General features: G+C 41.8%; 1 protein-coding gene and 1 long non-coding RNA gene across 2 annotated transcripts in view; both read right to left on the bottom strand.

Annotated features, from left to right (window-relative positions):
- UNC13A (unc-13 homolog A) overlaps positions 1–8,462 on the bottom strand; it is a 95,015-nt gene extending 86,553 nt beyond the window's left edge. The window contains exon 1 of the mRNA XM_056822383.1: positions 8,181–8,462. Within this exon, the coding sequence (XP_056678361.1) occupies positions 8,181–8,202 (22 nt within the window). The 5' untranslated portion in view covers positions 8,203–8,462. The remainder of the gene's footprint in view (positions 1–8,180) is intronic.
- A 2,017-nt stretch (positions 8,463–10,479) lies between these two features.
- Positions 10,480–18,400, bottom strand: LOC130457960 (uncharacterized). Its single transcript, XR_008917197.1, has 2 exons — positions 18,304–18,400; positions 10,480–10,726 (listed from the first exon to the last, which is right to left on the bottom strand). It is a non-coding gene; the product is annotated as an uncharacterized LOC130457960 (long non-coding RNA).
- Positions 18,401–23,554: the final 5,154 nt, after the last annotated feature.

Consider the following 23,554-nt stretch of genomic DNA (forward strand, 5'->3'; position numbering starts at 1 on the left):
ATCCTATGATCTCAGAGTAAAAGAGACCTCCAAGATTGCCTAGCCTAATCCATCGCTAAACAGGAATGACTGCTAGCATTCCTGACAAATGGCTATTATCCTTCTTCTCAATACCTCAGGTGAAGGGGAACCTCCTGAATACCGAGAGAGTACATTCCATTATTGAATAGCCCTTGCAGTTAGCCATTAAATCTGCTTCTTTGCCTCTTCTATCCACCACTCTAAGTTCTATTTTTTAAACCCTTGGACCTTTTGTCTCAGAGTCAATACTAAGTATTGGTTCCAAAGCAGATGAACAGTAAAGGGTAGGCAACTGGGGCTAAATGACATGCCTTGCTAAGAAGTGCCTGAGGCTAAATTTGAACCCAGGACCTCCTGTCTCTAAGCCTGGTGTTTATCCACTGAGTCACCCAGCTGCCCTCATTCCTACTGTTCACTCTGGATCCAAGCAGATTCTTCTTCTATATGATTACCCTTCATATTTTAAAGACAGCTAGTATTCTTTCCCCAATTTATATTTTCTACAGTAAATTTTACCAGTTTCTCTTCATATTACATGATCTCCAGGTCTCTCACCTTCAGGAGTCTACTGGAATTAGTTCAAACTTGATTTGAAAGAACCTGATATTATAGATCAGTAATAGCAAACTATGACATGGGTGCCAAATATGACACTCAGAGCACTCTCTATGGGGCACATGGGCACCCCACCCCACAAGAGTTTGTTATTAGAAAGGCAGAGGGCCTCAGGCAGATGTGTTCCCTTACCCCTCTCCATCATGCCTGGTGACATTTTTTCACTTCACCTGCGAACCAATGGGAGTGCACAGTGAGTAAGGTGGTCAGCTCACAGGTGGCATTACTGGAAGAGAGCAGAGCACCTAGGCCACTCCTCTCTACACTCACTAAGGACATTCTTCACTTTACCTGATCCTCTTCCCAGCAGCCCAATGGGAGTGCTTTCTCCATCCCCTGTATGAGGAGGGGGGCATGCCCAGCACTTGGTAGGGGGGAGGGTCGCAGCACTTGGACTCTGGGGGTGGGGGTGGGGGAGATGTGGCACTCCATCTCTAAAATGTTCACCATCACTGTTATAGACTGAAGCATGCCATAGTTTTTACTTTTTTGTCTATATTTTCTTTCATAAAATGACTAATTTGAAAATGTTTTGCATTACTGAACATATACAATCTATATAAAATTGTTTGCTTTCTTAATGAAGGAAAAAGGTAGGTATAGAGGGAGGGAATTTGGAACTCAAAATTTTAAATAAAGGATATTAAAAACTGTTTTTACATGTAATTAACAAAACTAAGATATATTTTAAAAAAGAATAAGCCCTGATGTTAAAATTTCAGTTTAAACATTTACACTTTAGAAATCATAAAAACACAACAAATCAGTGCTTAATTTAGAGTTTTGTTGATTTCCAGTTCCAATAAAGTAATGAATAAAATGTTAATAATGCAGATCACTTAAAAGTCTATTGTGTATACATTTTTAGAAAACCAATTGCTAAATGTTTACTAGAACATTTCTGCCTCCTGGATATGCCAGTTTGTTAATGCCTCTTCTAAAATGTGGTTCCTGATAACCTGTATCAAATTGCTTGCCATTTGAGGGAGGGAGAAAATTTAGAACTCAAAATTTTCATTAAATTAAAAAGGGTTTCCACAAGTAAAATGTGTTTACTAGAACTGAGCACAGTATTCTTCATGACTTCCAAATACTTCCTTTATGAATAAATTAAAACAGGAATTCTAATTCCAGAAAAGCATAGAAGGGAAAGGAAAGGAGGTGATACTTGGGAAAAGGGAACAGGATGCTAAAGATAGATAGATGTAGCTGAACTCACTAGGAACTATCTGACTGGGATACCATATGCTGAAGGATTTAGGAAAAGAAGAATGGGGTATGAGGACAAAAGGTCCATGCCCTCTTCACTCCAGTCAGACATGTATCCTGCTCTCCCATCTTCTTGCCTTTCCTCAGAAGTCTTTTCCTCTGTACCTAGAATGTCCTCAAACTGACACACAATGAAGTTCTCCCTATCCTTAAAGGTTAATTTAAAATGCTCCTCCTCCAGGGAGCCTTCCTACATTTCCCCCAGCCATCTGAATGTAGACAGCTTTGATCTTTACCTCTTCAAAGTCACCAGGAGTACTTCAGGGACATGGAGAATTACCACTAGGTGGTCATACATATTTCCTACTTAGTCATACAGCTTTTCCAGAATAAGAATAGGAATTTTGGTTCTGCCCTCAATCAATAATGAAGCAACCCAAATTCTCCTCTGGGAAAACATTGTCTACCCACCAAGTCCAGGATTTGCCTCCCTCAACAAGGATCTGGCACTCATACCTAGTGTTAGAATAATAGAAATATAGAATATATTAGGGGTTTTGTATATATTCTATATATATTTTCTTGTTGCCACTCCCACCCCTTAGAAAGTAAAGTCCTTCAGAACGGGAATTATTTCTCTCTCATTTTTGTATCTTTAACACTAAGCATAGGGCCTGACACATAGTAGGTGCTTGACAAAATTTGTTGATTGGCTCATAAGACCATTGATTTGGAGTCAGAAGAGATTGTATTGATCATCTAGTTGATTAATATCAAACTTAAAAAGAAATGGGGACCAGAAGAATCCCTGTAGGTGTAAGGGCAGAGTGAGCTGAAGAGGTTTGGAATGTTGATAGAGTGAGTTGAGTGACAGGATGGACAGTTGGGGTCAGAGCAGAGGAGCTTGGGAAGAAGAGGAAATGGAGAGAAGGAGGGGCTTTTGGATCTGAGATTATATTCACTTACAAGGGCAAAGATTAGTTACTCATTACACAGGCTGCATATTGACTAAGAGAATCATATTTTAACATTCTCTATGTTCTATTGTACTTTTATTTATTTCATTAAATATTTCCCAATTACACGTTAATCTGGTTCAGTTGACACTCAAGGGTGTTGCTCTGGAGCCCAGCATTTGATGCCAATCCCTTTATTTTATAGATAAGGAAAATAACACCCCCCAAAAAAGGTTTGGCAACTTGTCTGAAGTCACACAACTACATGCAAGTAGCAGAGCTTAGATTTGAAGTTAGATCTTCTAATTGCAAATCTAGTGCTCTTTCTGCTATTCCAGAACATCTAGACCATTCAGACATCCTTTCTATAGAATTTCTACAAATATGCTCTGCTTGGCATTCAAAGGTCTCCACAATGAGCTGGGTTTGAATCCAGTCTCCACTACTTATTAGCTATGTGACCTTCAGTCAGTCATTTAACTTCAGCTTCTCTGTCTTTAAAAAATGAAGAGGTAAGATTCCATGACCTTTAAAGTCCCTTCTTTTTATGAATCTATGACCTAGACTGTAAGCTTTTTGAGGGCAAGGGCCATATATAAATATTTTCTATTTCAATACCACCCCCACTCCCCCACAGTAAGCATTTAATAAGTGTTTGTTGTGTTGATCTGTTTTCAGCAACTGGGAGTTTAGTAGAGAATAAAGAAACTTGGGAACTTTTCAAGTAAGGAGTTGGTATAGAGGCTTCTTTGCCCCTTTGGATGACCAGAGTATGCTTGTAAGGGAAAGAGATGGATGCCTCTAGCTCTATAAAATGTGAACCAGAGAGGAAAATAACTGGCTGCAGGTTCACTGAGAGCAGCAAGAATGGCTTAGCAAAAGAGGTCTGTTGTGATCATTACACCGGGGTCTGGGAGATTATAAATTTAAGAAATTGCCTTTTCTCTTTTCTAAAACCTAGAGCTGTAAGTTACCTTGGATGTCACCCTGCCCACCCTCTCTCTCCATGAAGAGTAAGACCCCTCTACAATATCATTCATTCAACAAACATTCATGAAGCACCTAGTACACGCTAGGCATCAGGTTCACATAGACAAAAATGAAATAATTCCTTCGAGGAGCTTACATTCTATCAGGAGAAATGACATGTACATAAATAATTAGTGGCTATATATACTAAATGAATATAAGGTAATTTAAAGGGGGAAGAGTACCAAAAATTGGGAGGATTGAGAAAGGATTCATGTAGATATCAACGTGTGATCTGAGTTTTGAAGGAAGTAAGGAATTCTAAGACTTGAAGAAAGAGTATATTCCAGGCATGGAGCAAAGCTGGGGCAAAGGCATGGAGATGAGAAATGGAGTGACAATGTGAGAGGAAAAACCAGAAAGTTGGTGTCACTGAAGTACAGAGTTCATGAAAAGGAATCACAGTGTTGGGGGAAATAGTGAAGGGTTTTACAAACTGAACCAAGGAGTTTGCAGTTGCTTCTAGAGGTTCTAGAGTGTCACTATTCTACCCAGAGACATTCTATTTGGAAACCATGATTTTTTAGACTGCCTGATTCATTGATGGGCAGCTCTAATACCAGGAAGTAGCTCTTCTGCCTCCCTGTTACTAACTCTAAAGCTCCCCAGCTGCTCAGAGTTCAGCTCCCTGGGACCAAGCAAAGTATGTCCAATCCCTTTTCCAAATGACCAACCTTCAGATACTTAAATAAAGCTATCATGCCCCTTCTAAGTTGGTTCTTCCCCAGGTTAAACATTCCTATCACTATTATCTGGTTCTTACATGTCAGGAGCAGTGTGATATGGTGGAAAGTGGGCAAAAGCTTTGGAGTTTCAAGAAATAGGAGTTCAAATATAGCCACTGACCATTGCTAGTTGTGTGACTCTGGACAAGTTACTTAATTTCTCTTAAATTCAGAGTCCTAATCTATAAAATGGAGACAATAATGCCTGGAACACCTACCTTCCAAGCTGAAGTGAGGATCAGATGAATATTATTTTTATAATCGTCTGACATGGTTTCAGTTTCAAAAACTTCTAACATCTGGTCTTCTTCCTTTGGAGGAAGCTATCTATGTTCCTCTTAAAATGTGGTATTCATAACAGAATTGAAGTCTACATGAGTATGATTCAGGTACAGGATACTTGAATTATGACCTCCCAATTCTCTTTACTCAGCTTTGAAGTTCTGACCAAAATCTAATTATCTCTGGGGACACTTTGCCTAGAGAATGGACATATCTTCCTTCCTGCCAGGAACTCCCAATTATTATGCCCTTTTTGGGTAGCAAGATCTTGGACAAATCAGTTTATTACCCTAGGTCTCAGTTCCCTTATCTGTAAAAATGAGTTGAAAGCAAATTATCTCTAAGGACCATTCCAGCCCTAATATTCTATGAGGTTGAAACCTCTGTGTCAGATGAATTTTCCCACTTCCTTTTGAGGGCTTCTGAGAAAGGAGCATTTAATTATAGTCTCTGGGGTCCCAGTGAGAGTGGAAACTGCTTAGTGGACCAGAACACCTTCCAAAGGCTTAGCCACATTGGGGGAAGGTAGATATGTGGATGGGGAAGCCAATGCAGTATGTTCCCAGGCCCACAGGATCTAAGCTAATTAGTCTTCGAGGTAGATGGAGAGAACAAGAAAAGCCATATTTCAGCTGTGCCCAGGTCAGACCCCATCTGAAGTTCAGTTCAGTGCTGGGTACCACATTTGAGGAATAACATTGGCTCCCCCAAAAGAAAAGGACCAGGATGGGGGAAACTTTGAAAACCACAATAATAGCTGACATATACATAGCAAATAAAGCACTTAACATATATTCTTTCATCTAATGAATAGAGCTGCAGATATCATTTCCATTTTCTAGGTAAGGAAATTGAGGCTCAGAAATGGAATAAGACCCAAGCATTTATACTTATGTTTCTGTGTATGTATTCGTGGTTACATATGTATTTGTATTTATATTTGTATTCTTTGTTTGGATGGTTGGGGTTCACATATCTATGTATGTGTGTAATAACTCACATTTTAAGCATTTTTATCACAACAATTATATCTGGTAGGTGGCACAAATATCCCCATTTTATAGGTAAGGAAACAGCCTTAAAGAAGTGAAATAAGCTGCCCATGGTCACACAGTCAGCAAGTGTCTGAGTTGGCATTGGAACCCAAGACTCTTTCTGGCATACCACAAGATGGTTTAGTGTATGCATGTATGTATATATATATATGTGTGTGTGTGTGTGTGTGTATGCATGCATGTATGGGTGAGTACAAGTATGTCTCTCTATAACTAAATGTGTACATGTACATATATATACATGTAGTCATATCTTTGTGTTGTATGCATACATATATCTATTTGCCCCTGGCTGTGTGTTTATCTGGGTAGAGGTGATGCTGACCCAGCTTTACCCAGGGACAACAATGTTTTCAATAAAAGTTAAATGCCCAAAGCTGGGTCCTTTCCCGGTGAACAGCCCTTCCTCCAGGCTTTGCTCCAGTGCTGCTATGGGAAGGTGCTCAGGCCAGGGCCAATGCTTCCGGAATTCTCTGCATTGGGTTTTTGATGCCAATCAGGACAACTCAGAGCTCCCTGGCTGGCCCTAGTGCCAGCCTTCCCTAGATCCTGGACCCAGGATCTGCAATCAGGATTCTTCGTTTCTTGATTCAGGATGGGAGCAAAAACTCCTGACCTCCGGGTTCCAGTACTAGAGCCCCAGTGCCCTAGCCCCTCCTTCTCCATCCCTCAAACACTTGCGTCAGAGTTTATGGTAAGATTCCTCCCTCTTTCCCTTCCCTCAGGCGAATGTTCTAGACATTTCCCCCACTTTCCCTCTCCTCTTTAGTAGAGAAAACTGGCCCCTGGGGAGAGGAGGGGCTTCCTTAAGGGAGGAAATTGAGAGAGGTGGGTTGGGGGCCAGATGGACCAGGGGGTAACGAAGAGCCTCCCAATTCCTTCTTCCCACACTACACCCCACCCAACCCAGTGCCAGCTGGAATAACTAGAATCCTTTATGCCTTCCTGTGTGGAAGGCTCTGGGTTTCACCCACACACACGCACCCCTTATTCTCACCCCCCTCCCTATTTGGGGGTGAGAATGATCTCTGACTCTCAGACCAGAGCTAGGATAAGAGATGGGTTATGATTCATCTCACTTCAAATAATCTTCTCTTGGCTATTCCTATCCCCCAGTCTTCTAAGTGGCAGGGCCCTGGACTCCAGGACCTCCATCTGCTTGAGACTTTCTTCCCTTCCCTCTTACCCCACCCATAAACCTTACAAGGCGAAAGAGACAGGTTTTCCAAGTGGCCCTGTCCCTTTAAGGGAGCATGCCAACTACGCCAGTCGGGGGCGATTTGCATAAGGGATGGGGGGGAGACACCCTGAGGGGCGGTGCCCGCGGCGGGACAGGGTTTGTGAATGAAGCTTCAGAAGTGGGAGAGGGGCATGCATGCAGATGAGATGAGGAGGGGGTGCAGGCAGCCTACTGAAGCTTAAGCTTGACTAAAGGTTAGAAGGGCCAACCTCGGCTTCCAAAGGAATCCTGAAGCCAGAGTACCCAGCGAGTATTGAGTCCCATTGGCTGCTCGCATGCCTGGGGGTTCCCCTGTTCCCCAGCACTGGGACCCCTAGCACGAAAATCCTTTTCTCCCTCCCCAGGACAGTCTTCTGCCCCACCCCATCTCCAACCCCCAACACACACACCCAGTACCAGCCCCAGGCCCAGCTTCCCTAGAGGGTGAAAAGCGTGGGCAGCTCACAGAAAGAACAAAAATAGCTCCCTTTCACCCCCCAACACACAACTACCCCTTGGGGGGAGCCCTAAATTTGTAACGAGGCTGAGAAGGGAGAGAGCCCAATGCTGGAGAATCTCCAAGTGCGGAGTGAAGAGTTATAACTAGGCGGGGCGGAGGTGGCAGGGAGTGAACCCCTGCCCAGCCCAGGGGCCCCAGCCTTTTCCAGAGAGAATATGGGACAGGGATAAACCGCAGGTGGGTGGGTGTAGGAGCGAAGGAATCTAATCACAGCACTCTCCTTCCCAGATCCCTAGTCTCCCATCCCCCACCCCACCCACCCTGGGCATGCTAACCCTGGCGGAAAGTCCGGAGGCGGAAGGAAAGGGGAACTCTCGGTACCCTCTCATCCCTTCCAATCCTGGTCTCAACCCTCAACCCCAAGATGTGTAAACCTGGGTGAGCAGCCTAGAGGCTATGGGGTAGGGAGCCCTGGTGACCCTAGCGTTCCTCCCCCACCCAGTCCCACCCTTTCCACACCCCAACCCCAGAGTATGTGAACCCCAGAATCGAGGGGGGAGGCAGGGGGTGGAAAGTGTAGGTCTGCATCCCTACACCGGTTCAGCTCACCTCCAACGCAGAGCAGCGACATGGTCCTGGGGGCCGAGCCCGGGGCTGGGGGCGGAGGTGGGGGGACCCGGAGCTCAGCAGGGAGGCTGCCTATGCGCCGACACCCGCCCGCGGGGCTGTGGCATCCCAGCCCAGCCCTACCCGGCCTGATCGCTGGCTCTTTCGGCTTGCTGGATTCTTGGCTCCCGAGCTCTCTGGGCTCTGTTCTCCGCTCACGCCGGGTCCCTACCTCCACCGCCACCAGCCATTTTGTTTCAGCACCGGGGGACGCGGACAGCTCCTGACGTCAGGGGGTGGGGGGCATGGGGCGGGGCCTGGGAACGCCTGATCTGGGGGCAGGAGGAGGGGGAGAGTAGAAGATGGGGAGAAGGGGAGGAGGAGAAAACAGTATGGGGCGGGGCATTTAAAGGCACCCGACTATTCCAATGCTTGGGGCTTGGGGCTTGGGGCTTGGGGCTTGGGGCTTGGGGCTTGGGGCTTGGGGCTTGGGGCTTGGGGCTTGGGGCTTGGGGCTTGGGGCTTGGGGCTTGGGGCTGGAGGGCGGGCCGCAGATTTTGAAAAAATTGGTATCCTCTCAATAATCCCCAGAAGGTAATAAACGTAGTGGTCTCAGTCTTTCTCTTAGCTTGGGTCTGAGGGCCTCTTCCTCATCTGTCTCATTTCTCCCTCTAATTTTTCCACCCTCTTTGACTCTGCATTCCCTCTATCTCTTTCTGTCTCTCTTTCTACTGTTTCTTTATTACCTACTACCCAACCTTCCACCTCTCCCTCCCCAAGTAATGTTATCATTCGAATCAGCTTAACCATCTAGACGTGCCACCTCTGCTCACAAAAGCACCTTCTCTCATTCAAAAGTGATTTATTAAACCTTCTTCTTTTCCATCTTTAATTACTTCTTCCCTTAATTTCTGCTTCCGGTCCCTGGCTCACTCTTTCCCTCTGCCGCTCTCCTAATTCTCTTTGTTCTCTTTGTCTCAGGATAAGATTCTTAGAGTTGGAATAAACCTGAAAGGCCATCTAGTCTAGCCCATCTAGCATCTAGCCCATAGTCTAGCAAAAATCCCCTCTACAACAGACATAAATGGTTATCTTTACATAACCTGCAAACTAATGTACTGTTGGAGAACCTCCCCCACACTATCCCCAATCCATTTCACTTTGAGACAACTCTCATTTTTAGAAAGTTTGTTTCTTTGAAACTTCTTCCCATTACTTCCTATTCTGCCTTCTGGAACCAAACAAGATAATCGCTTTTCCAAATCATGATACTTTCAAATGCTAGTTAAGTACAGTAGAACTCTCTCTCTCTCTCTCTCTCTCTCTCTCTCTCTCTCTCTCTCTCTCTCTCTCTCTCTCTCTCTCTCTCTCTCTCTCTCTCTCTCTCTCTCTCTCTCTCTCCCTCTCTCTCTCTCTCTCTTTCACTCCCCCTCTCTTTCCCCCTCTCCCTCTCCTTCTCCCTCTTTTTCTCCCTAGTGATACCTCATCTACTTCTCTGGGGATGGCCAGAGTGGTGAGTGTGAAGATGCTTAAGGGGTGCTTTGATTTATCAAATCTCTCTGTGTGCTTTAACAAAAACATTTGTTAAAAGCCTACTGGTTTGGCTCCTGTGTTGTGCTAAGTAGTGCTGAGGATACAAAGATGAAAAAAGGACTATTGTATATAAAAGGATTTTTTAAAATCTGAACTAAATATGAAATGCTCTGGGGAGTGGTAATTTAGTGAGGCTTTTTGTAAAGTGAATAATTCTTCTTTTAAGCAAATCATCCCTTAATTAATCTGCTGGACAAAGACACTTCACAGAATAGACACTCAATAACTGCTGAATGACTGAATAAGGAGTCTGTTATTTGCTTAAACCAGTCTTTCCAGAAGTTAAGAGGAGAGAGCTGGTGGTGTGGGATCCTCCATTTTGAAAAAGGGCTCAGATCACCTATTCTTTATTCTCTAGACTTTGCCCCCAAGTTTAAGCTACTCAACATTTTGAGGAAGGACCCAAACCAATCATCTTTCACTTTCCAAATTTGCCACACCATGCCCTACCCCCTCCTACATACACATACCATTTTCCAGATCCTTTTTATTTGTTGTCCTCAATTAGAACTTAAACTCCTCAAAGTCATGGACTATCTTTCTTTTTGTTGTTTTTGTATTCCCAGGGTTTATATTTCCAGGCACTGGTGCAATGCCTGGCACACAGTAAGAACTTAATAAATACTCCTTAACTGACTTGTAAGAGATCAGGGTGGAGGTAGTGTGGGTCTCTGTGAGCTCATCCTTGTGAAGAACTTGCTTCCAAAGATAGAAATAGATTTACTTTACTAGTTGTATGACAATGGTCAGGTCACATAATCTCTTTGAGTCTCAATTTCCTTATTTATCAAATATGAATGATAATACCTATAGTAACTTCCTCACAGGATTATTGTGAGGTTCCATTTTTCTTAAATGAAGAGACGAATGTTATGAGGCAGAAGTAAAGAAGCACTTCTTTGTTTCGAGCATGGAGGTCATTCAACTCACAAAGATGCAACAAAAGTTGGAGTTTCCTGTTTGTAAGGAACAGAGAAAAGAATAAGTTAGCTGGATTGAAGAGTGTGGAAAGGGGATAATTTCCAATCAAGTTGGAAAAGGAAGTCGGGGCCAGATTGGGCAGGACTTCATAAGTTCAATGGAGAAATTTACATTATATCCTAGAGACAATCAGGAGCTACCAGAGTTGAGCTGAAAAGTCAGACCTACACTTGAGAAAGGTCACTTTGACAACAGTTTGTAGGATGAACTAGAGTAGGAAGAGATTTGAGGTTAAAAGATCAAGTAGGAGACTGTTGTGGTGATCTAGGAGAGAGAGATACTGCTAACATAGTAGTTGGGCTAATGGAGAGAAGGGTTCAGATGTGAAATGTTGTAGAGGTGGATGTGGTTGGATATGTGAGGTAAAGGAGTATAAGAAGTACAGGATAAGGCCATGGTTGTGAATTTGGGAGCCTGGGAAGAAGATGATGCCTTTGACAGAAATAGAGAAGTTTAGGGGAAAGGGATGGTTTGAGGGAAAATAATGAATTCAGTTTTGGACATGACATCTGAGAATCAACTCATAAGAGCTTATGAGGTTATCAAAGAAAGAACATAGAGAGAGAAGGGGGTTTAAGACAAAACCATTTGCAATTCGGGAGACATTTGCAATTAATACTCAAGATATGGATGATGAATCAGCCAAGGAAAATGAGAAGGAGCAATCATACAGAAAGGAGAAAAAGAAAGAGTAGTGACACAAAAACTCAGAGGGAAGGGAGTATTGGGAGTGAGGTAGGAAAAGGTCATCAATGTCATATGAAGTTGGTAGGTCAAGAAGGATGAAGTTTGAGGTGAAGACCATCAGATTTGACAATTTTATAGGGCATATTCAGTTGAGTAATAAGATCAGAAGCAAGATTGCAAAGAGTGGAGGGAATGAAAAAAGGGAAGTAGAGGCAGCAAAATATAAGCAAAGTTTTTTTAAGATGAGGGAGATGGGCTTGTTTGAAGATCATGATGGGAAGAGGCAGTAGATTGCAAGAGGGTGATGATTTGAGAAAGAAAGGAAGGGCGATTAATGATGCAATCCTTTGAAGAAGGTGGGAAAGAATGAGATTGAAAGCACATTGTTAAGGCTTGTCTTGGCTTAGAGAAGAGACATCTCTGTTAGGAAAAGAGAGTTTTGAAATGTAAGGAATGGGAGAAGAAGGAGCTCATATTAAATGGTCTAGATTTTCTCTGAAAGTAAGAGGTGAGGTTCTGGGTTGAGAGAGAGAGAGGTCAGAAGGAGGTATATGAGACTTTCAGAGGAAAGAAAAAGGTTTGGAATAGCTTCTTTAAGGAATGAGATAGGAAGTCAATTAGGGAGAATAAAAGGACTTCCTGTCTACAGTAAGGGAAAAAAATGGGTTGGATAACATGAATTTGCAATATACCCAGTCGGCATAGTTTTGAGACTTCTGCCAGCTGTGTTCAATTACTTATGAATATGATCAGAAGCCAATGGTGGGAGAAAGCCATGGCTGAATTTGGCAAGAGATAAACAGAAAAAGCAAGATTCAAAATCAGAATGATGTAGAGTTGAAATGGCCAACTCTCAATGGATTGAGATCAGAAAGGAAGGATAGTAAAGTCAGAGCAAATAAGAAAATATCGAAGGATGGAGGGTTTAGAGGTCTTTTTAAAAATTAAGTTTATTTATTTAATTAGTTAATTTAGAATATTTTCCCCATGGTTACAAGGTTCATGTTCTTTCCCTCCCTTCCTCCCACCCCTCTCCCAGAGCCAAAGAGCAATTCCACTGGGTTTTACATGTTCATTTACATGATCATTGATCAAGATCTATTTCCATATTGGTTTAGAGGTCTTGATGAGAACAAAAACCAGGTTTAGGATTGGTAAGGCTTGAGGAAAAGTGGAATGATAAAAGGTTGAGTTCAGAGAGGGGAATGTCAGTTACTAATTAGGGAAATAGAACACTTATGGGTAATGGTCAGGTTCAGAGTGTAACCATCTTAGGTATGACTGAGGTGAAGGAATAGTTCATGAGGTTTATGTAGGCTGAAGAATTGGAGAGTTGGAAAATTTGGAGGCTATTTAAAGTCTCCAAATAAAAAGGCTAGAACGGGGAAACCCCCAGTCAGGGTCTGAGCTCCTTGAGAAAGGAGAGAGGATAATCTGGGAATTATACTATAGTCCTTATTATTACGAACATGGAGAAATTTTTTATTTCCTCAGAGAAGGAAAAATTATTAAGAAGATAAAGGAAGAGTGAGGAAGTTAAAATGGATAGCAAGGAATATTCTGACTGCCCCTCCAGGACTTTGGGGGAGGGAGCTATAGAAGAAGGTACACTGAAATGAATACAAACTAAGAAGGATATAAATCCATTAGAATCTAAGCTCCTTGAAGAGGAGTGGTTTGTTTTTTGTTTTTTGTTTTTCCTTTGTGTTCCCAGTGCTTGGCACATAATACGTGCTTAATATATACTGGATAGAAAAAAATAAATGTTTTGTAGATGATGAACAACTGCTTAATGTGCTTTTCAGTAGAATGATATATCTTGATGTCATCCATGTACATCACCTTACTTAGTTTTATTCAAGAAAGATAACAATGAGTTTTAAGGCTGGGCAAAATCATAATAGGTATATATGGTCTCCCTGAAAAATGCCATACTCTTTATCAGTTTTCTCTGTTATTGTGTTGGTGATGGCATGTAGAGAACAGTTTTCCATGTGGACATCAAATACTCTCACATTTTCACTATACTTGATTCTATTTTATATTTCAGTACTATGCATGAATAAGCCATGAGTGTTGAACTGGGTCAGAAGCATTGTAATAATCAATAAAGGTAATTCAGTGTTATGGTACTTTCGAAGTGGTTTATTCAATAATTATCAGATAGATAATAGTCACTCAATAAATATTTATTAAACATCCACTATGTGCCAGGCACTGAGTTAATCTCTAGAAATGCAAATTAGAAAAAGAAAGTCCCTGCCCACAAAGAGTTTACAATCTAGGGAGGGAAGACCAAGTTAGTCATGCCTTATTTAATTGCACTTCGCTTTGCAGATACTATTTTTTTTTTCAATTGAAAGTTTGTGGCAATCCTATATCAAGCAAGTTTATCAGTGCCATTTCCCCAGTAGCATGTGCTCACATTGTTTCTCTGTATCCCATTTTGATAATTCTTGCAACATTTCAAACTTTTTCATTCTTATTATATCTGGTATGGTGACTTACTATTATGTTAATGTTACAATTATAAGTATTTGGGGGCACTATGAACTGTGCCTTAATTGATAAATGTTGCATGTGTTCTTATTGCTCCACTGACTGGTCATTCCCTCGTCTCTCTCTCCTCAACACTCCCTACCATTCTCTGAGACACAATATTGAAGAATATTACATAAACTTAGTTGATGAAGAAGTATTGAGAGTATTGATTACAATTTTGAAAGAAATTCTACTGTGGGCTAGATGCTATCAAACAGCTGCGTCACATGCTACAGAGAAATCTTTCATGAAAGGAAGAGTCAATCAATGCAGCAGAGTTTATTGTCTTATTTTAAGAAATTGCTACACAGATTGGCCAATATGACTAAAAAGGAAAATAATAAATGTTGGAGGGGATGTGGCAAAATTGGGACACTAATGCATTGCTGGTGGAGTTGTGAATTTATCCAACTATTCTGGAAGGCAATTTGGAATTATGTCCAAAGGGCTTTAAAAGCATGCCTACCCTTTGATCCAGCAATACCACTATTGGTTTGTACCCCAAAGAGATTTTTTAAAATGGAGGTGGACTTGTGTGTACAAAAATATTTATTGCTGCACTTTTTATGGTGACAAAAATTGGAAACTGAAGGAATGTCCCTTGATTGAGGAATGAGTGAACAAATTATGGTGTCTGATGGTGATGGAATACTATTGTGCTATGAGAAAGGATGAACTAACTGCTTGATTCCTATAAGAACTGGAAAGATCTCCATGAATTGATGTGGAGTGAAATGAGCAGAAACAGGAGAACATTGTACACAGAAACTGAAACATTGAGGGACAATCAAATGTGATAAGACTTTGCTACTGACAGCAATACAATGATCCAGGATAATTCTGAGGGACTTATGAGAAAGAACAATATCCACCTCCAGAGAAGGAACTGTGGGAGTAGAAATCCAGAAGAAAACATATGATTTATCACTTATGTATATGGGCATATGTTTTGGAGTTTAGGTTTTAAAAAGTTTACTATATTACAAAAATGAATAACATGGAAATAGTTTTGGTATTGAGTGATAACACACAAATAACTCAGTGGAATTGCTTGCCATCTCTGGGAAGGGGGAGGGAAGAGGGGAGGGAGAGAACACAAATTATGTAACTGTGGGGAAATATTTTTTTAAATAAAATAAAAAAATTATATTAAAAATAAAAGAAATTGCTACAGCCACCCCAATCTTCAGCAACCACCAATCTGATCAATAGCAAGGTGAGATCTTCCACCAGCAAAAAGAAATTGTGACTACTGAAAACTCAAATGAGGGTTAGCATTTTTAGCAATAAAATAATTTTAATTAAAGTATATATGGTTTTTAGACATAATACTATTACACACTTGATAGTATAAAGTGCAAGCATAACTTTTATATGCATTGGGAAACCAAAAAAATCATGTGACTTGCTTTATTTTGATATTTGTTTTATTGCAGTGATCTGTAACTACTCTGCAATATATCTGAGATACACCTATACCCAAAAGGAAGCATAATAAGTTGCTCTTTGTGCCTTACTTTTTGGCACGTCTTTTTTCCTTCTCATTCAAAATATTGTTTTCTTGTAAGTGTTTCTATATTTATTTTAAAGTGATATAAACTGTGAATGCTTTGTATAAAATTGATAAATATTTAATTGGCTTGTAATTAAAGTGGTACCTGGCATTCTCATCTTCTGGTAGTAAACGAGTAATTCCTTCTGTTTAAAAAAAAAAAGTTGGGGTCTGACTTACATCTGAGAGGAAGATGGTAAAGTCCTTTGCTAATAATTCATGGGCCACTATGAAACATTTGCGACAATAATTATAGATGTTATAGGGCACTACTGCTTTCCAGTTTTAGAGAGGAGCTAGACTTTTAACCACCTCTTGGTGTAATTATTCTGTTATTCAATATATGAATGGTATACAGGTTTTGTTTCTCATTTAAATCCACTTGAATATTCATTATGTTGGTCTTTTTTGGTCATAGAGATGACCAGCAATTTCCTCACATCATCCTTCTTTGGGAATACTCTCTTTCCTCTGATTTCTTTATTTCTCAAACGTTTGTCATAAACGCTTTCATTTTGATATTGAATTGTTTATTCTGAACTTTGCAAAGCTCAGACTCTTCATAACACATTTTTGGCCTCAGTTTTATCATTTCTAAAATGCAGATAATGGTACCCACTCCCCAGGGTTGTTAAGAGAATAAAATGAGGTGATATTTGTAAATCAATTTGCAAACCTTAAAGCACTACATAAATATAAGCTATTATCATCCAGTGCTTATCTCAGTGCCTGGGATAGTAGGAGCTTAATAGATATTTAGCAACTGGCTCTTATTTTAATTGCTGATTCAGGTGATCTTGAATTTTACATATACTTTTGTTCTCCAGGTTCCATTCTGGAATGATTCTTTTAAATTGCATTTAATTGGGCAATATAGTGTTCAATATGGTGGACAACAGAATATTCTGGGGTATGGTCCAGCACTAGGTAATAAAATCTTCCAGTGACTTTCTGTAGCTCTCTCAAATTGCTTCCATCATGGTGATGTTTTGACACTGGTTCTCCCCTTTTCCTACTATGGTTCTTACTAAGGCAAAAACCTCCATATATTCTGTTGTCTGCAAGTCCTGAAATGTTTTTCACATTCTTTGCCAATGTTATTGTTGTTTTAGTTCACAAATCTGTTTTTATATATTTTTCCAATTATGTGTAAAAACAATTTAATTTTTTTAGTTACATGTAGAGACAATTTTTGATAGCTGTTTTCTGATATTTTAGGATTCTGATTTTCTCCCTCCTTCTCATCCCCCCACCCCAGGCAGGGAATAGTCTGATGATATAGGTTATACCGATGCTTTCATGAAATATGTAGTTTCATATTTCTTTCCCAATGCTGCAAGAGATTGTGTTCATTTTGCTGCTTCTAACAAATGTCAGCTTTTCAAAATTATTTTGGTGTATTTAACTATATTTTGGTGTGTTATTTGAACATATAGTTTTTCAAACAGAAAAAAGACTTTTCAAAATTCCAGTCTAAGTATACCCATCTCTTTTTCAAAATAATTTGAGATATCATCATTCTTTTTTGCCACATATTTTATTAGATATAATTTCAGTAGTTTGAGTTAAGAAGATATTTTGAATGACCTTAGTTAGGTTCTTCAAATCTGAGTTGCCCCTTAATTTCCTCTCTTATTTAGTCTAATTTAGGCTTAGAAACAAAGAGTTCTTTGTAACTCTTTCCTTAACTGGAAAGATTTACTTCTACTTTTGTTAGGATATAGTACTGTCACATAATGTAAATCTTTGCCTCATCATTCCATTTCATGCTCATTCATGTTTTTCCCCTTTGGAGGTCATAGATTCATAGGATCATATATTTAAATAGTTTTTTTTAAATCTCAGAGGTCACTGAGTTCCACCCCTTTAAACATAGAGAGGTTTAGTGACTTGCCCAGGTCTGAAGTGAAATTAGAACAAAAGTTTTCCTATTTCAGAGTCTTTTGCTTTGTCTACTACAACAAAATTGTCATCATCATCTGCACAAAATCATTTCTAGTCAGTCAACAAGTATTTAGGGGTATCTAGGTAACACATTGTATAGAGAGCCCAACCTGGAAATAAGAGGTCTTGGCCTTAGACACTGCTTAGTTGTGTGACCTTGGGCAAGTTGCTTAACCCCAACTGCCTAGTCTTGCCACTCTTCTGTCCTTGAATTGATACTAAGACAGAATGTAAGGGTTAAAAACAAGCATTTATTACTGAGCACTCTGCTAAGTAATCACTGGGACTATATAGAAAGGCAAAACCCAGACCCCTGCCCTAAAGGAGCTCACATTCTAAGGAGGAAGACAACATACAAGCAAACTGTTTCATACATACATACACATACATTATACATATATTTAAGAGAGAGGAGAGAGAGAGATGGGAGGGGGGAGGGAAAGAGAGAAAGAGAAGAATGAGAAGAACAAGAACAAGAAGAAGAATGGAAAACAGAGAGAGAGAGGAGAGAGCTATAGAAGAAAGAGAAGTGAGGGATAGAAAGAGAGAGGGGAGAGAAAAAGAGAGAGAAAGAGAGGAGAGAGATAGATGTGAGAAGAGAGAGAGAGCAGAGAGATAGCTGTGAAAGAGAGATAAGTGAGAGAGAGGAGAAGAGAGAGAGAAGAGAGAGAGGGAGAGAAAGAGAGAGTTGTAAGGTGATATTGAAAGGAAGATACTTGGGGGAGGGGGTGGCAAGAAAGTCTTCTGAAGAAGATAGGATTTGAGCTGAGTCTTGAGGGAACTCAGGAACCCAGTAGGTAGAGATGATTTGTTCTTGTATAGCTTTACCTTCTTGTGGTGCCAGAGAATGAAAGAGAGCCACTTGTTCCACTGTCCTCCATATCAAGTTGTTTTGAGTAGGGCAAGTGTGCAGCCTTATGCCAGTCTATCTATTTCTATGACTCTTAGGAGCAAGTTACATAGCACTAACCAGGATGCCAACCCAATAAATGGTGTACTGCCAGAGCCTAATTTACCACTGTTTCAGGGTTCTTGCCAAGTATTCACAGTGACCATAATCATCTCGGGGTACACAAAGTCCCCATTGTACAAAGCTTTGGCAGGAATTTCCCTATTTTCCTGTTGCCAAGCTCCACCCCCACCCCCGACATGGCATGGACAATGGGTTGGAGTTTGAGGCTGTTGATTATCACCATTCTTATTAATGATAATATTAATGTGTTCTGTGACATCAGTGCAGGACTTTGTGCTGAAGGCAAGAGTCTGTGCTCCTCAATTGGCCTTGAGAGTTGCCCCACCTCCCCCTCTCCACCCTCCTTCTCTAGAGTTAATTCAAGTCAGTCTATGAAACAAGTGGTAAGCCCTCCTTCCCTTTGTACCTAGTCTGAGCTAGATGGACCCTGTGAAGAGATGAAAGGAACAGACGTGGGCTCTGGTCTCGGAAAGGGACACAGGTAGAAAGAGATTCCAGCTCTTTATTTTCTTTCCAAAGCATGTTAGTTTTCTCTCACTGCCCTGTGAGACAGGTAATACAGGTGTCATCCTCACTTAAAGCAGAAAAAGATAACTCAGAGTTAGCCAGTCAGTACTCTACTCCAGAAACTCCAGATTTCTTCTCACTGCAAGGGGACTAAATCAACAGCTTATAATTCTCAGTTTGGCTACTAAGGTGGCTAGCTTAGTATAATTTTATTAAGGGTCCCAGAACTCATGTGGTGGGACATCAGACAAAGAGCCTCCCTCTCCTTCTCTTCCCTTTCTTTTTCATCCTTTTCCTCCCAGAACATAGAATTGTAGAGCTGAAAGGGTCCTCAAAGATCATCCAGTACAACATGTACCTGAACAAGACTTGTCTCTACAATATTCCCTTGAAGATATCACCCACCTCTTTCTTCTTCCCTCCATCTCCTTGAGGGCATTCATTCTCCTTCCTCTCCCTCCATTTCCCCCACAAACGGTTCTTTTGGACCTTCTGTGTCCTGGTGATAGGGGCTCCTTTGACTTAAGATTTTTGAGTACTAGGAGCTGTCCAGAAGCTCATCCCAAAATGTCTTGCCCCTCTTGCCCAGGGAGAGATTCATTAATTACTTGGCACAGAAAGCTGGGTGCAAAGGGGCCAAAATGAAGAAGCTCTGGTAGTGTCTGGTGCAAGCAAGAAACCCACAGCAGGGAGCCCTTCAGAACTGTGAAGATGCTGTGATGAGAGGAGCTACTGAAAACAAATGCTACCTACTCTATGCCTCAAAGTTAGCCAACAATGGTCTGTCTCTTGTACTTTCCTCTTATCCTCCCCCAAGATACCAAATACAGACTTCAATATGAAACTTGGTATCTTAGGACTGCCAGGCAATATCAGGGAATGATCCAAATAACAGGGTTTTTTAAAATCTTTACCTTCCATCTTGGAGTCAATATTATGTATTGGCTCCAAGGTAGAAGAGTGGTAAGGGCTAGGCAATGGGGGTCTAGTGACTTGCCCAGGATCACACAGCTGGGAAGTGTCTGAGGTCAGATTTGAACCTAGGACCTCCAGTCTCTAGGCCTGGCTCTCAATCCACTGAGCTACCCAGCTGCCCCCCCAAATAACAGATTTTGAAGGAGTATGGGACTCAAAATCAAATCAGACAAAAATGGAGCCTTCTCTTTAAGCTAGTTCCTTATCTTCCCTAGATTTCATTTCTACTAGGGCTGAAGTAGAAGAGGGGAGAGGTGACTTGTGCTGGCTGGTGTCTAAGACCCAATTCTCTCAGTATTTTATTCTGGATCTTGGTAAGAGTTTGTTTTAACTAAGACTTGTCATTTCCTTCCTTTCTTGGTGTACGTCTCTCCCCCCACTTCTCTACACTCCCAGACCCAAGAATTAGGAGCATGCATGGAGTAGAAGGCAGGAAATATTTGTTTAAATGAATTTATAGAGGAAGAAACTGAGCTTAGAGTAGAAGTGACTTATTTAATTTCCCAGAATGGGGGTAGTTTTCTGGCTTTGCCTCTGAGATCTCTCCAGATCCCTTTTGCTGCTTCCTGTGTAGGTAAACATGTGTGTATATATGGAAGAGTATTGTGTCTTTGAGAACTAGAGAGATGGACAATTTTGGGAAGATTCTCTGAGCCAGATTGGGAGAGGCATGTGATCATCTCTTATCAACAAGCCACCCAGCTAACCCCCAGCCTACATCCCTGCTTCCCATCTCAGAAACCCCTCCGCCTTCCTCCGCAGCTCTTCTTTTGTCTGGCAGTGCCCTCTGCTGCCTAGAAAGAGAACAGAAGTGAATTCCAATAAGGGGCAGGGTGGGCATGGATGGCAGTTAAACCTCAGTTTTTCTACCTGTAAGAGGAGTAGGGTAGACTTGACCAGGGATTCTTAAGTTTTATGAGTTTTATGAGCTTATTTTAAAGAAGTATTTGATAACTATTTCAGTATAATTGGCTATGTGTTTTGTTTCATTTTATGCATTTTAGATATGGTTCTGAGAAGAGACCCATAGGCTTCACCAGACTTACTGGAACAGGGATATGGGGCACAAAAAGATTTCGTATTCCTGAGCTAGGGCTGCTCTCTAAAATCCTTTCTAATTCCACTGTTCTGTGTTCTATATTCTAAGGTACCTTCCAGCACTGACATTTTATGTTCTCTGAGAGGTTGCAGAGCAACAGCTTCTCTTTCTCTCTCTCTCTCCTCCCCTCCCTCCCCTCCCTCCCTCTCTCTCTCTCTCTCTCTCTCTCTCTCTCTCTCTCTCTCTCTCTCTCTCCCTCCCTCCTCCTCCCTCCCCTCCCTCCCTCTCTCGTCTCTTTCTCTCTCTCTCTCTCTCTCTCTCTCTCTCTCTCTCTCTCTCTCTCTCTCTCTCTCTCTCTCTCTCTCTCTCTCTCTCTCTCTCTCTCCTCTCTCCTCTCTCTCTCTCTCTCTCTCCTCTTCTCTCTCTCTCTCTCTCTCTCTCTCTCTCTCTCTCTCTCTCTCACTCTCTCTCTCTCTCTCTCTCTCTCTCTCTCTCCCCTTCCCCACCATCTCTCTCTTTAACTGGGGGCCGGGAGTGTGTAGAAAATGGCAGGAGTGTTGGAAGGTGAGAAGAGCATCAGACACTTTTTATACTGAAGATATAGTGAGAAGCTAGCTAGTAGGAACTACTTTGATGGGGGTAGGATAGACTACTTATTTGGAAGTCCCTTCCAAGTCTACAATGAGTTTCTAAGAAGAGGGAGAGAGGGTTAGAAAGAAAGGGCAAGGACCATTCTCCAGGCCTCCACGGAGATGTCATCTTCCTTTCTCAGGGGAGCTGGCCCAGATAGCCAGAGCCGTCATTATGCTGAGGTGAGCTGAGCAAGCTAAGACATCCCTAGATCTGCTCCAGCTCTGAGAAATTTATAACTGAAAATCACAGAATAGCACATCTATACCTCTCCAACCCCATAACCAACTTCTTTGTCTGGGCACAAAAATATGAAAAGGGGCTGGGGAGCCTTGGATCCCTCTTCTAATCTTAGGGCCAGCAGGCCAACCTTCCCTACTCTTCCCAAGATAGAGGCTACCTCCACCACTTTTGTAGCTAAGGGCCTGGAGATTCTGGGATTCCTTGCACACACCTCTACACTCAGCTGGCCAGGCATTCTATTCTCCTGCAGAGCTATCAGCCACCTCTGTAACATTGGCATTATCTCAAATACTTTCTCAATCTCTCTCTCTCTCTCTCTCTCTCTCTCTCTCTCTCTCTCTCTCCTCTCTCTCCTCTCTCTCTCTCTCTGTCCTTTCTCCCTTCTTCCTTCTCTCTGTCTTTTCCTTCCTCTCTCTGTCTCTCTTCCTCTCTCTCCCTCCATTCTCCCACTCTCTCCATGTCTGTTTCTTTTTATGTCTCTTTCTGTCTGTCCTCTGCCTCTCTCTCTCCCTCTCTCCCTTCCTTCTTCCTCTCTGTTTCTCTCTGACACTTTCTCTCTCTGTCTCTCTCCCTCCCTCCCTCCCTTCTTCCCTCTCTCTGTTTCTCTCTGTCACTTTCTCTCTATCTCTCTGTCTCTCTCTCTCCCTCCCACCCTCCCACTCTCTCTATGTCTCTGTCTTGTTCTGTCTCTTTCTCTGTCTCTGTCTCTATCTCTGTCTCTATCTTTGTCTCTCTGTCTCTCTCTCTCATGCACACCACACCAAGAAAAGCTATGAACTCTCACAGAATCACAGAACTTTTGGGCTATCTAGTCCAACGTGAACTTTTAAAAGAATCCCCTTCCATCTTCCCCAAGGAGTGTCCATTCAGCCTTTGCTTGAAATCCTTTAGCAAAGGGATTCCCCCTGGCAACCCACTCTACTTGGAGATTGTTTTAATTGTCAGGAATTAGTTCCTTATACTGAGGTGAATCTGTATCTCTGTGGCTTCCATTCATTTCTCCTATGGTGCCTTCAAGCAGATTCAAACCTTTCCTAAGAAAATAAGAGCGAACCTTCCCACTCTAGTCTGAAACCAGCTCTACATAATCTCTAGCTATCTGGTTAATTTCTATAAGCCTGAACCATCTTCTAACTAGCTATCAGGAACAACGAGCAGGATTTGGCTTGAGCAATCCAGCTTAGACTATGTTCATCAGATTAGTGCTCTGTAGACGTTTCTTTGCCCAGGCCATTTTGGAACAGATGTCCCTTTGAAGATGACCCATGCCCCCTCCTATCCCTCATTCCAGTCTCTAGGCTCCCTTGCCACTCTTCATCCAGAAGAATCTTTTGGAAAGATCACTTCACCCCCAACAGTCCTTGATCCTTTTCCTTCCTTGCCCTCAGGAGTAGGGCCATTGACCAATGCTGCTGATCTTGAAGTATTTTCTAGGTCTAAAAAAGAAATAGAACCCAGATAACCAGGCCAATTCCTTCTCTCTCAGTCACCTCCACTCCCCTGCCCTGCCCTGCTTTGTGTGTGTGTGTGTGGTGTGTGTGTGTGTGTGTGTGTGTGTGTGTACAAATGGCATGCTCCATCTCAGCTCAGCCTGGCCTTTTGAAGCACACACATCTGTATCCACTTTGAAGACTCAGTCCTATTGACCAGAGCCAGAATGCAGACTATAACCACATCACCATGGGGTAATTGTCCCCCATGACCACATGGTA

This window comes from Monodelphis domestica, chromosome 3 (genome assembly GCF_027887165.1).
Source record: "Monodelphis domestica isolate mMonDom1 chromosome 3, mMonDom1.pri, whole genome shotgun sequence".
NCBI lineage: Eukaryota > Metazoa > Chordata > Mammalia > Didelphimorphia > Didelphidae > Monodelphis > Monodelphis domestica.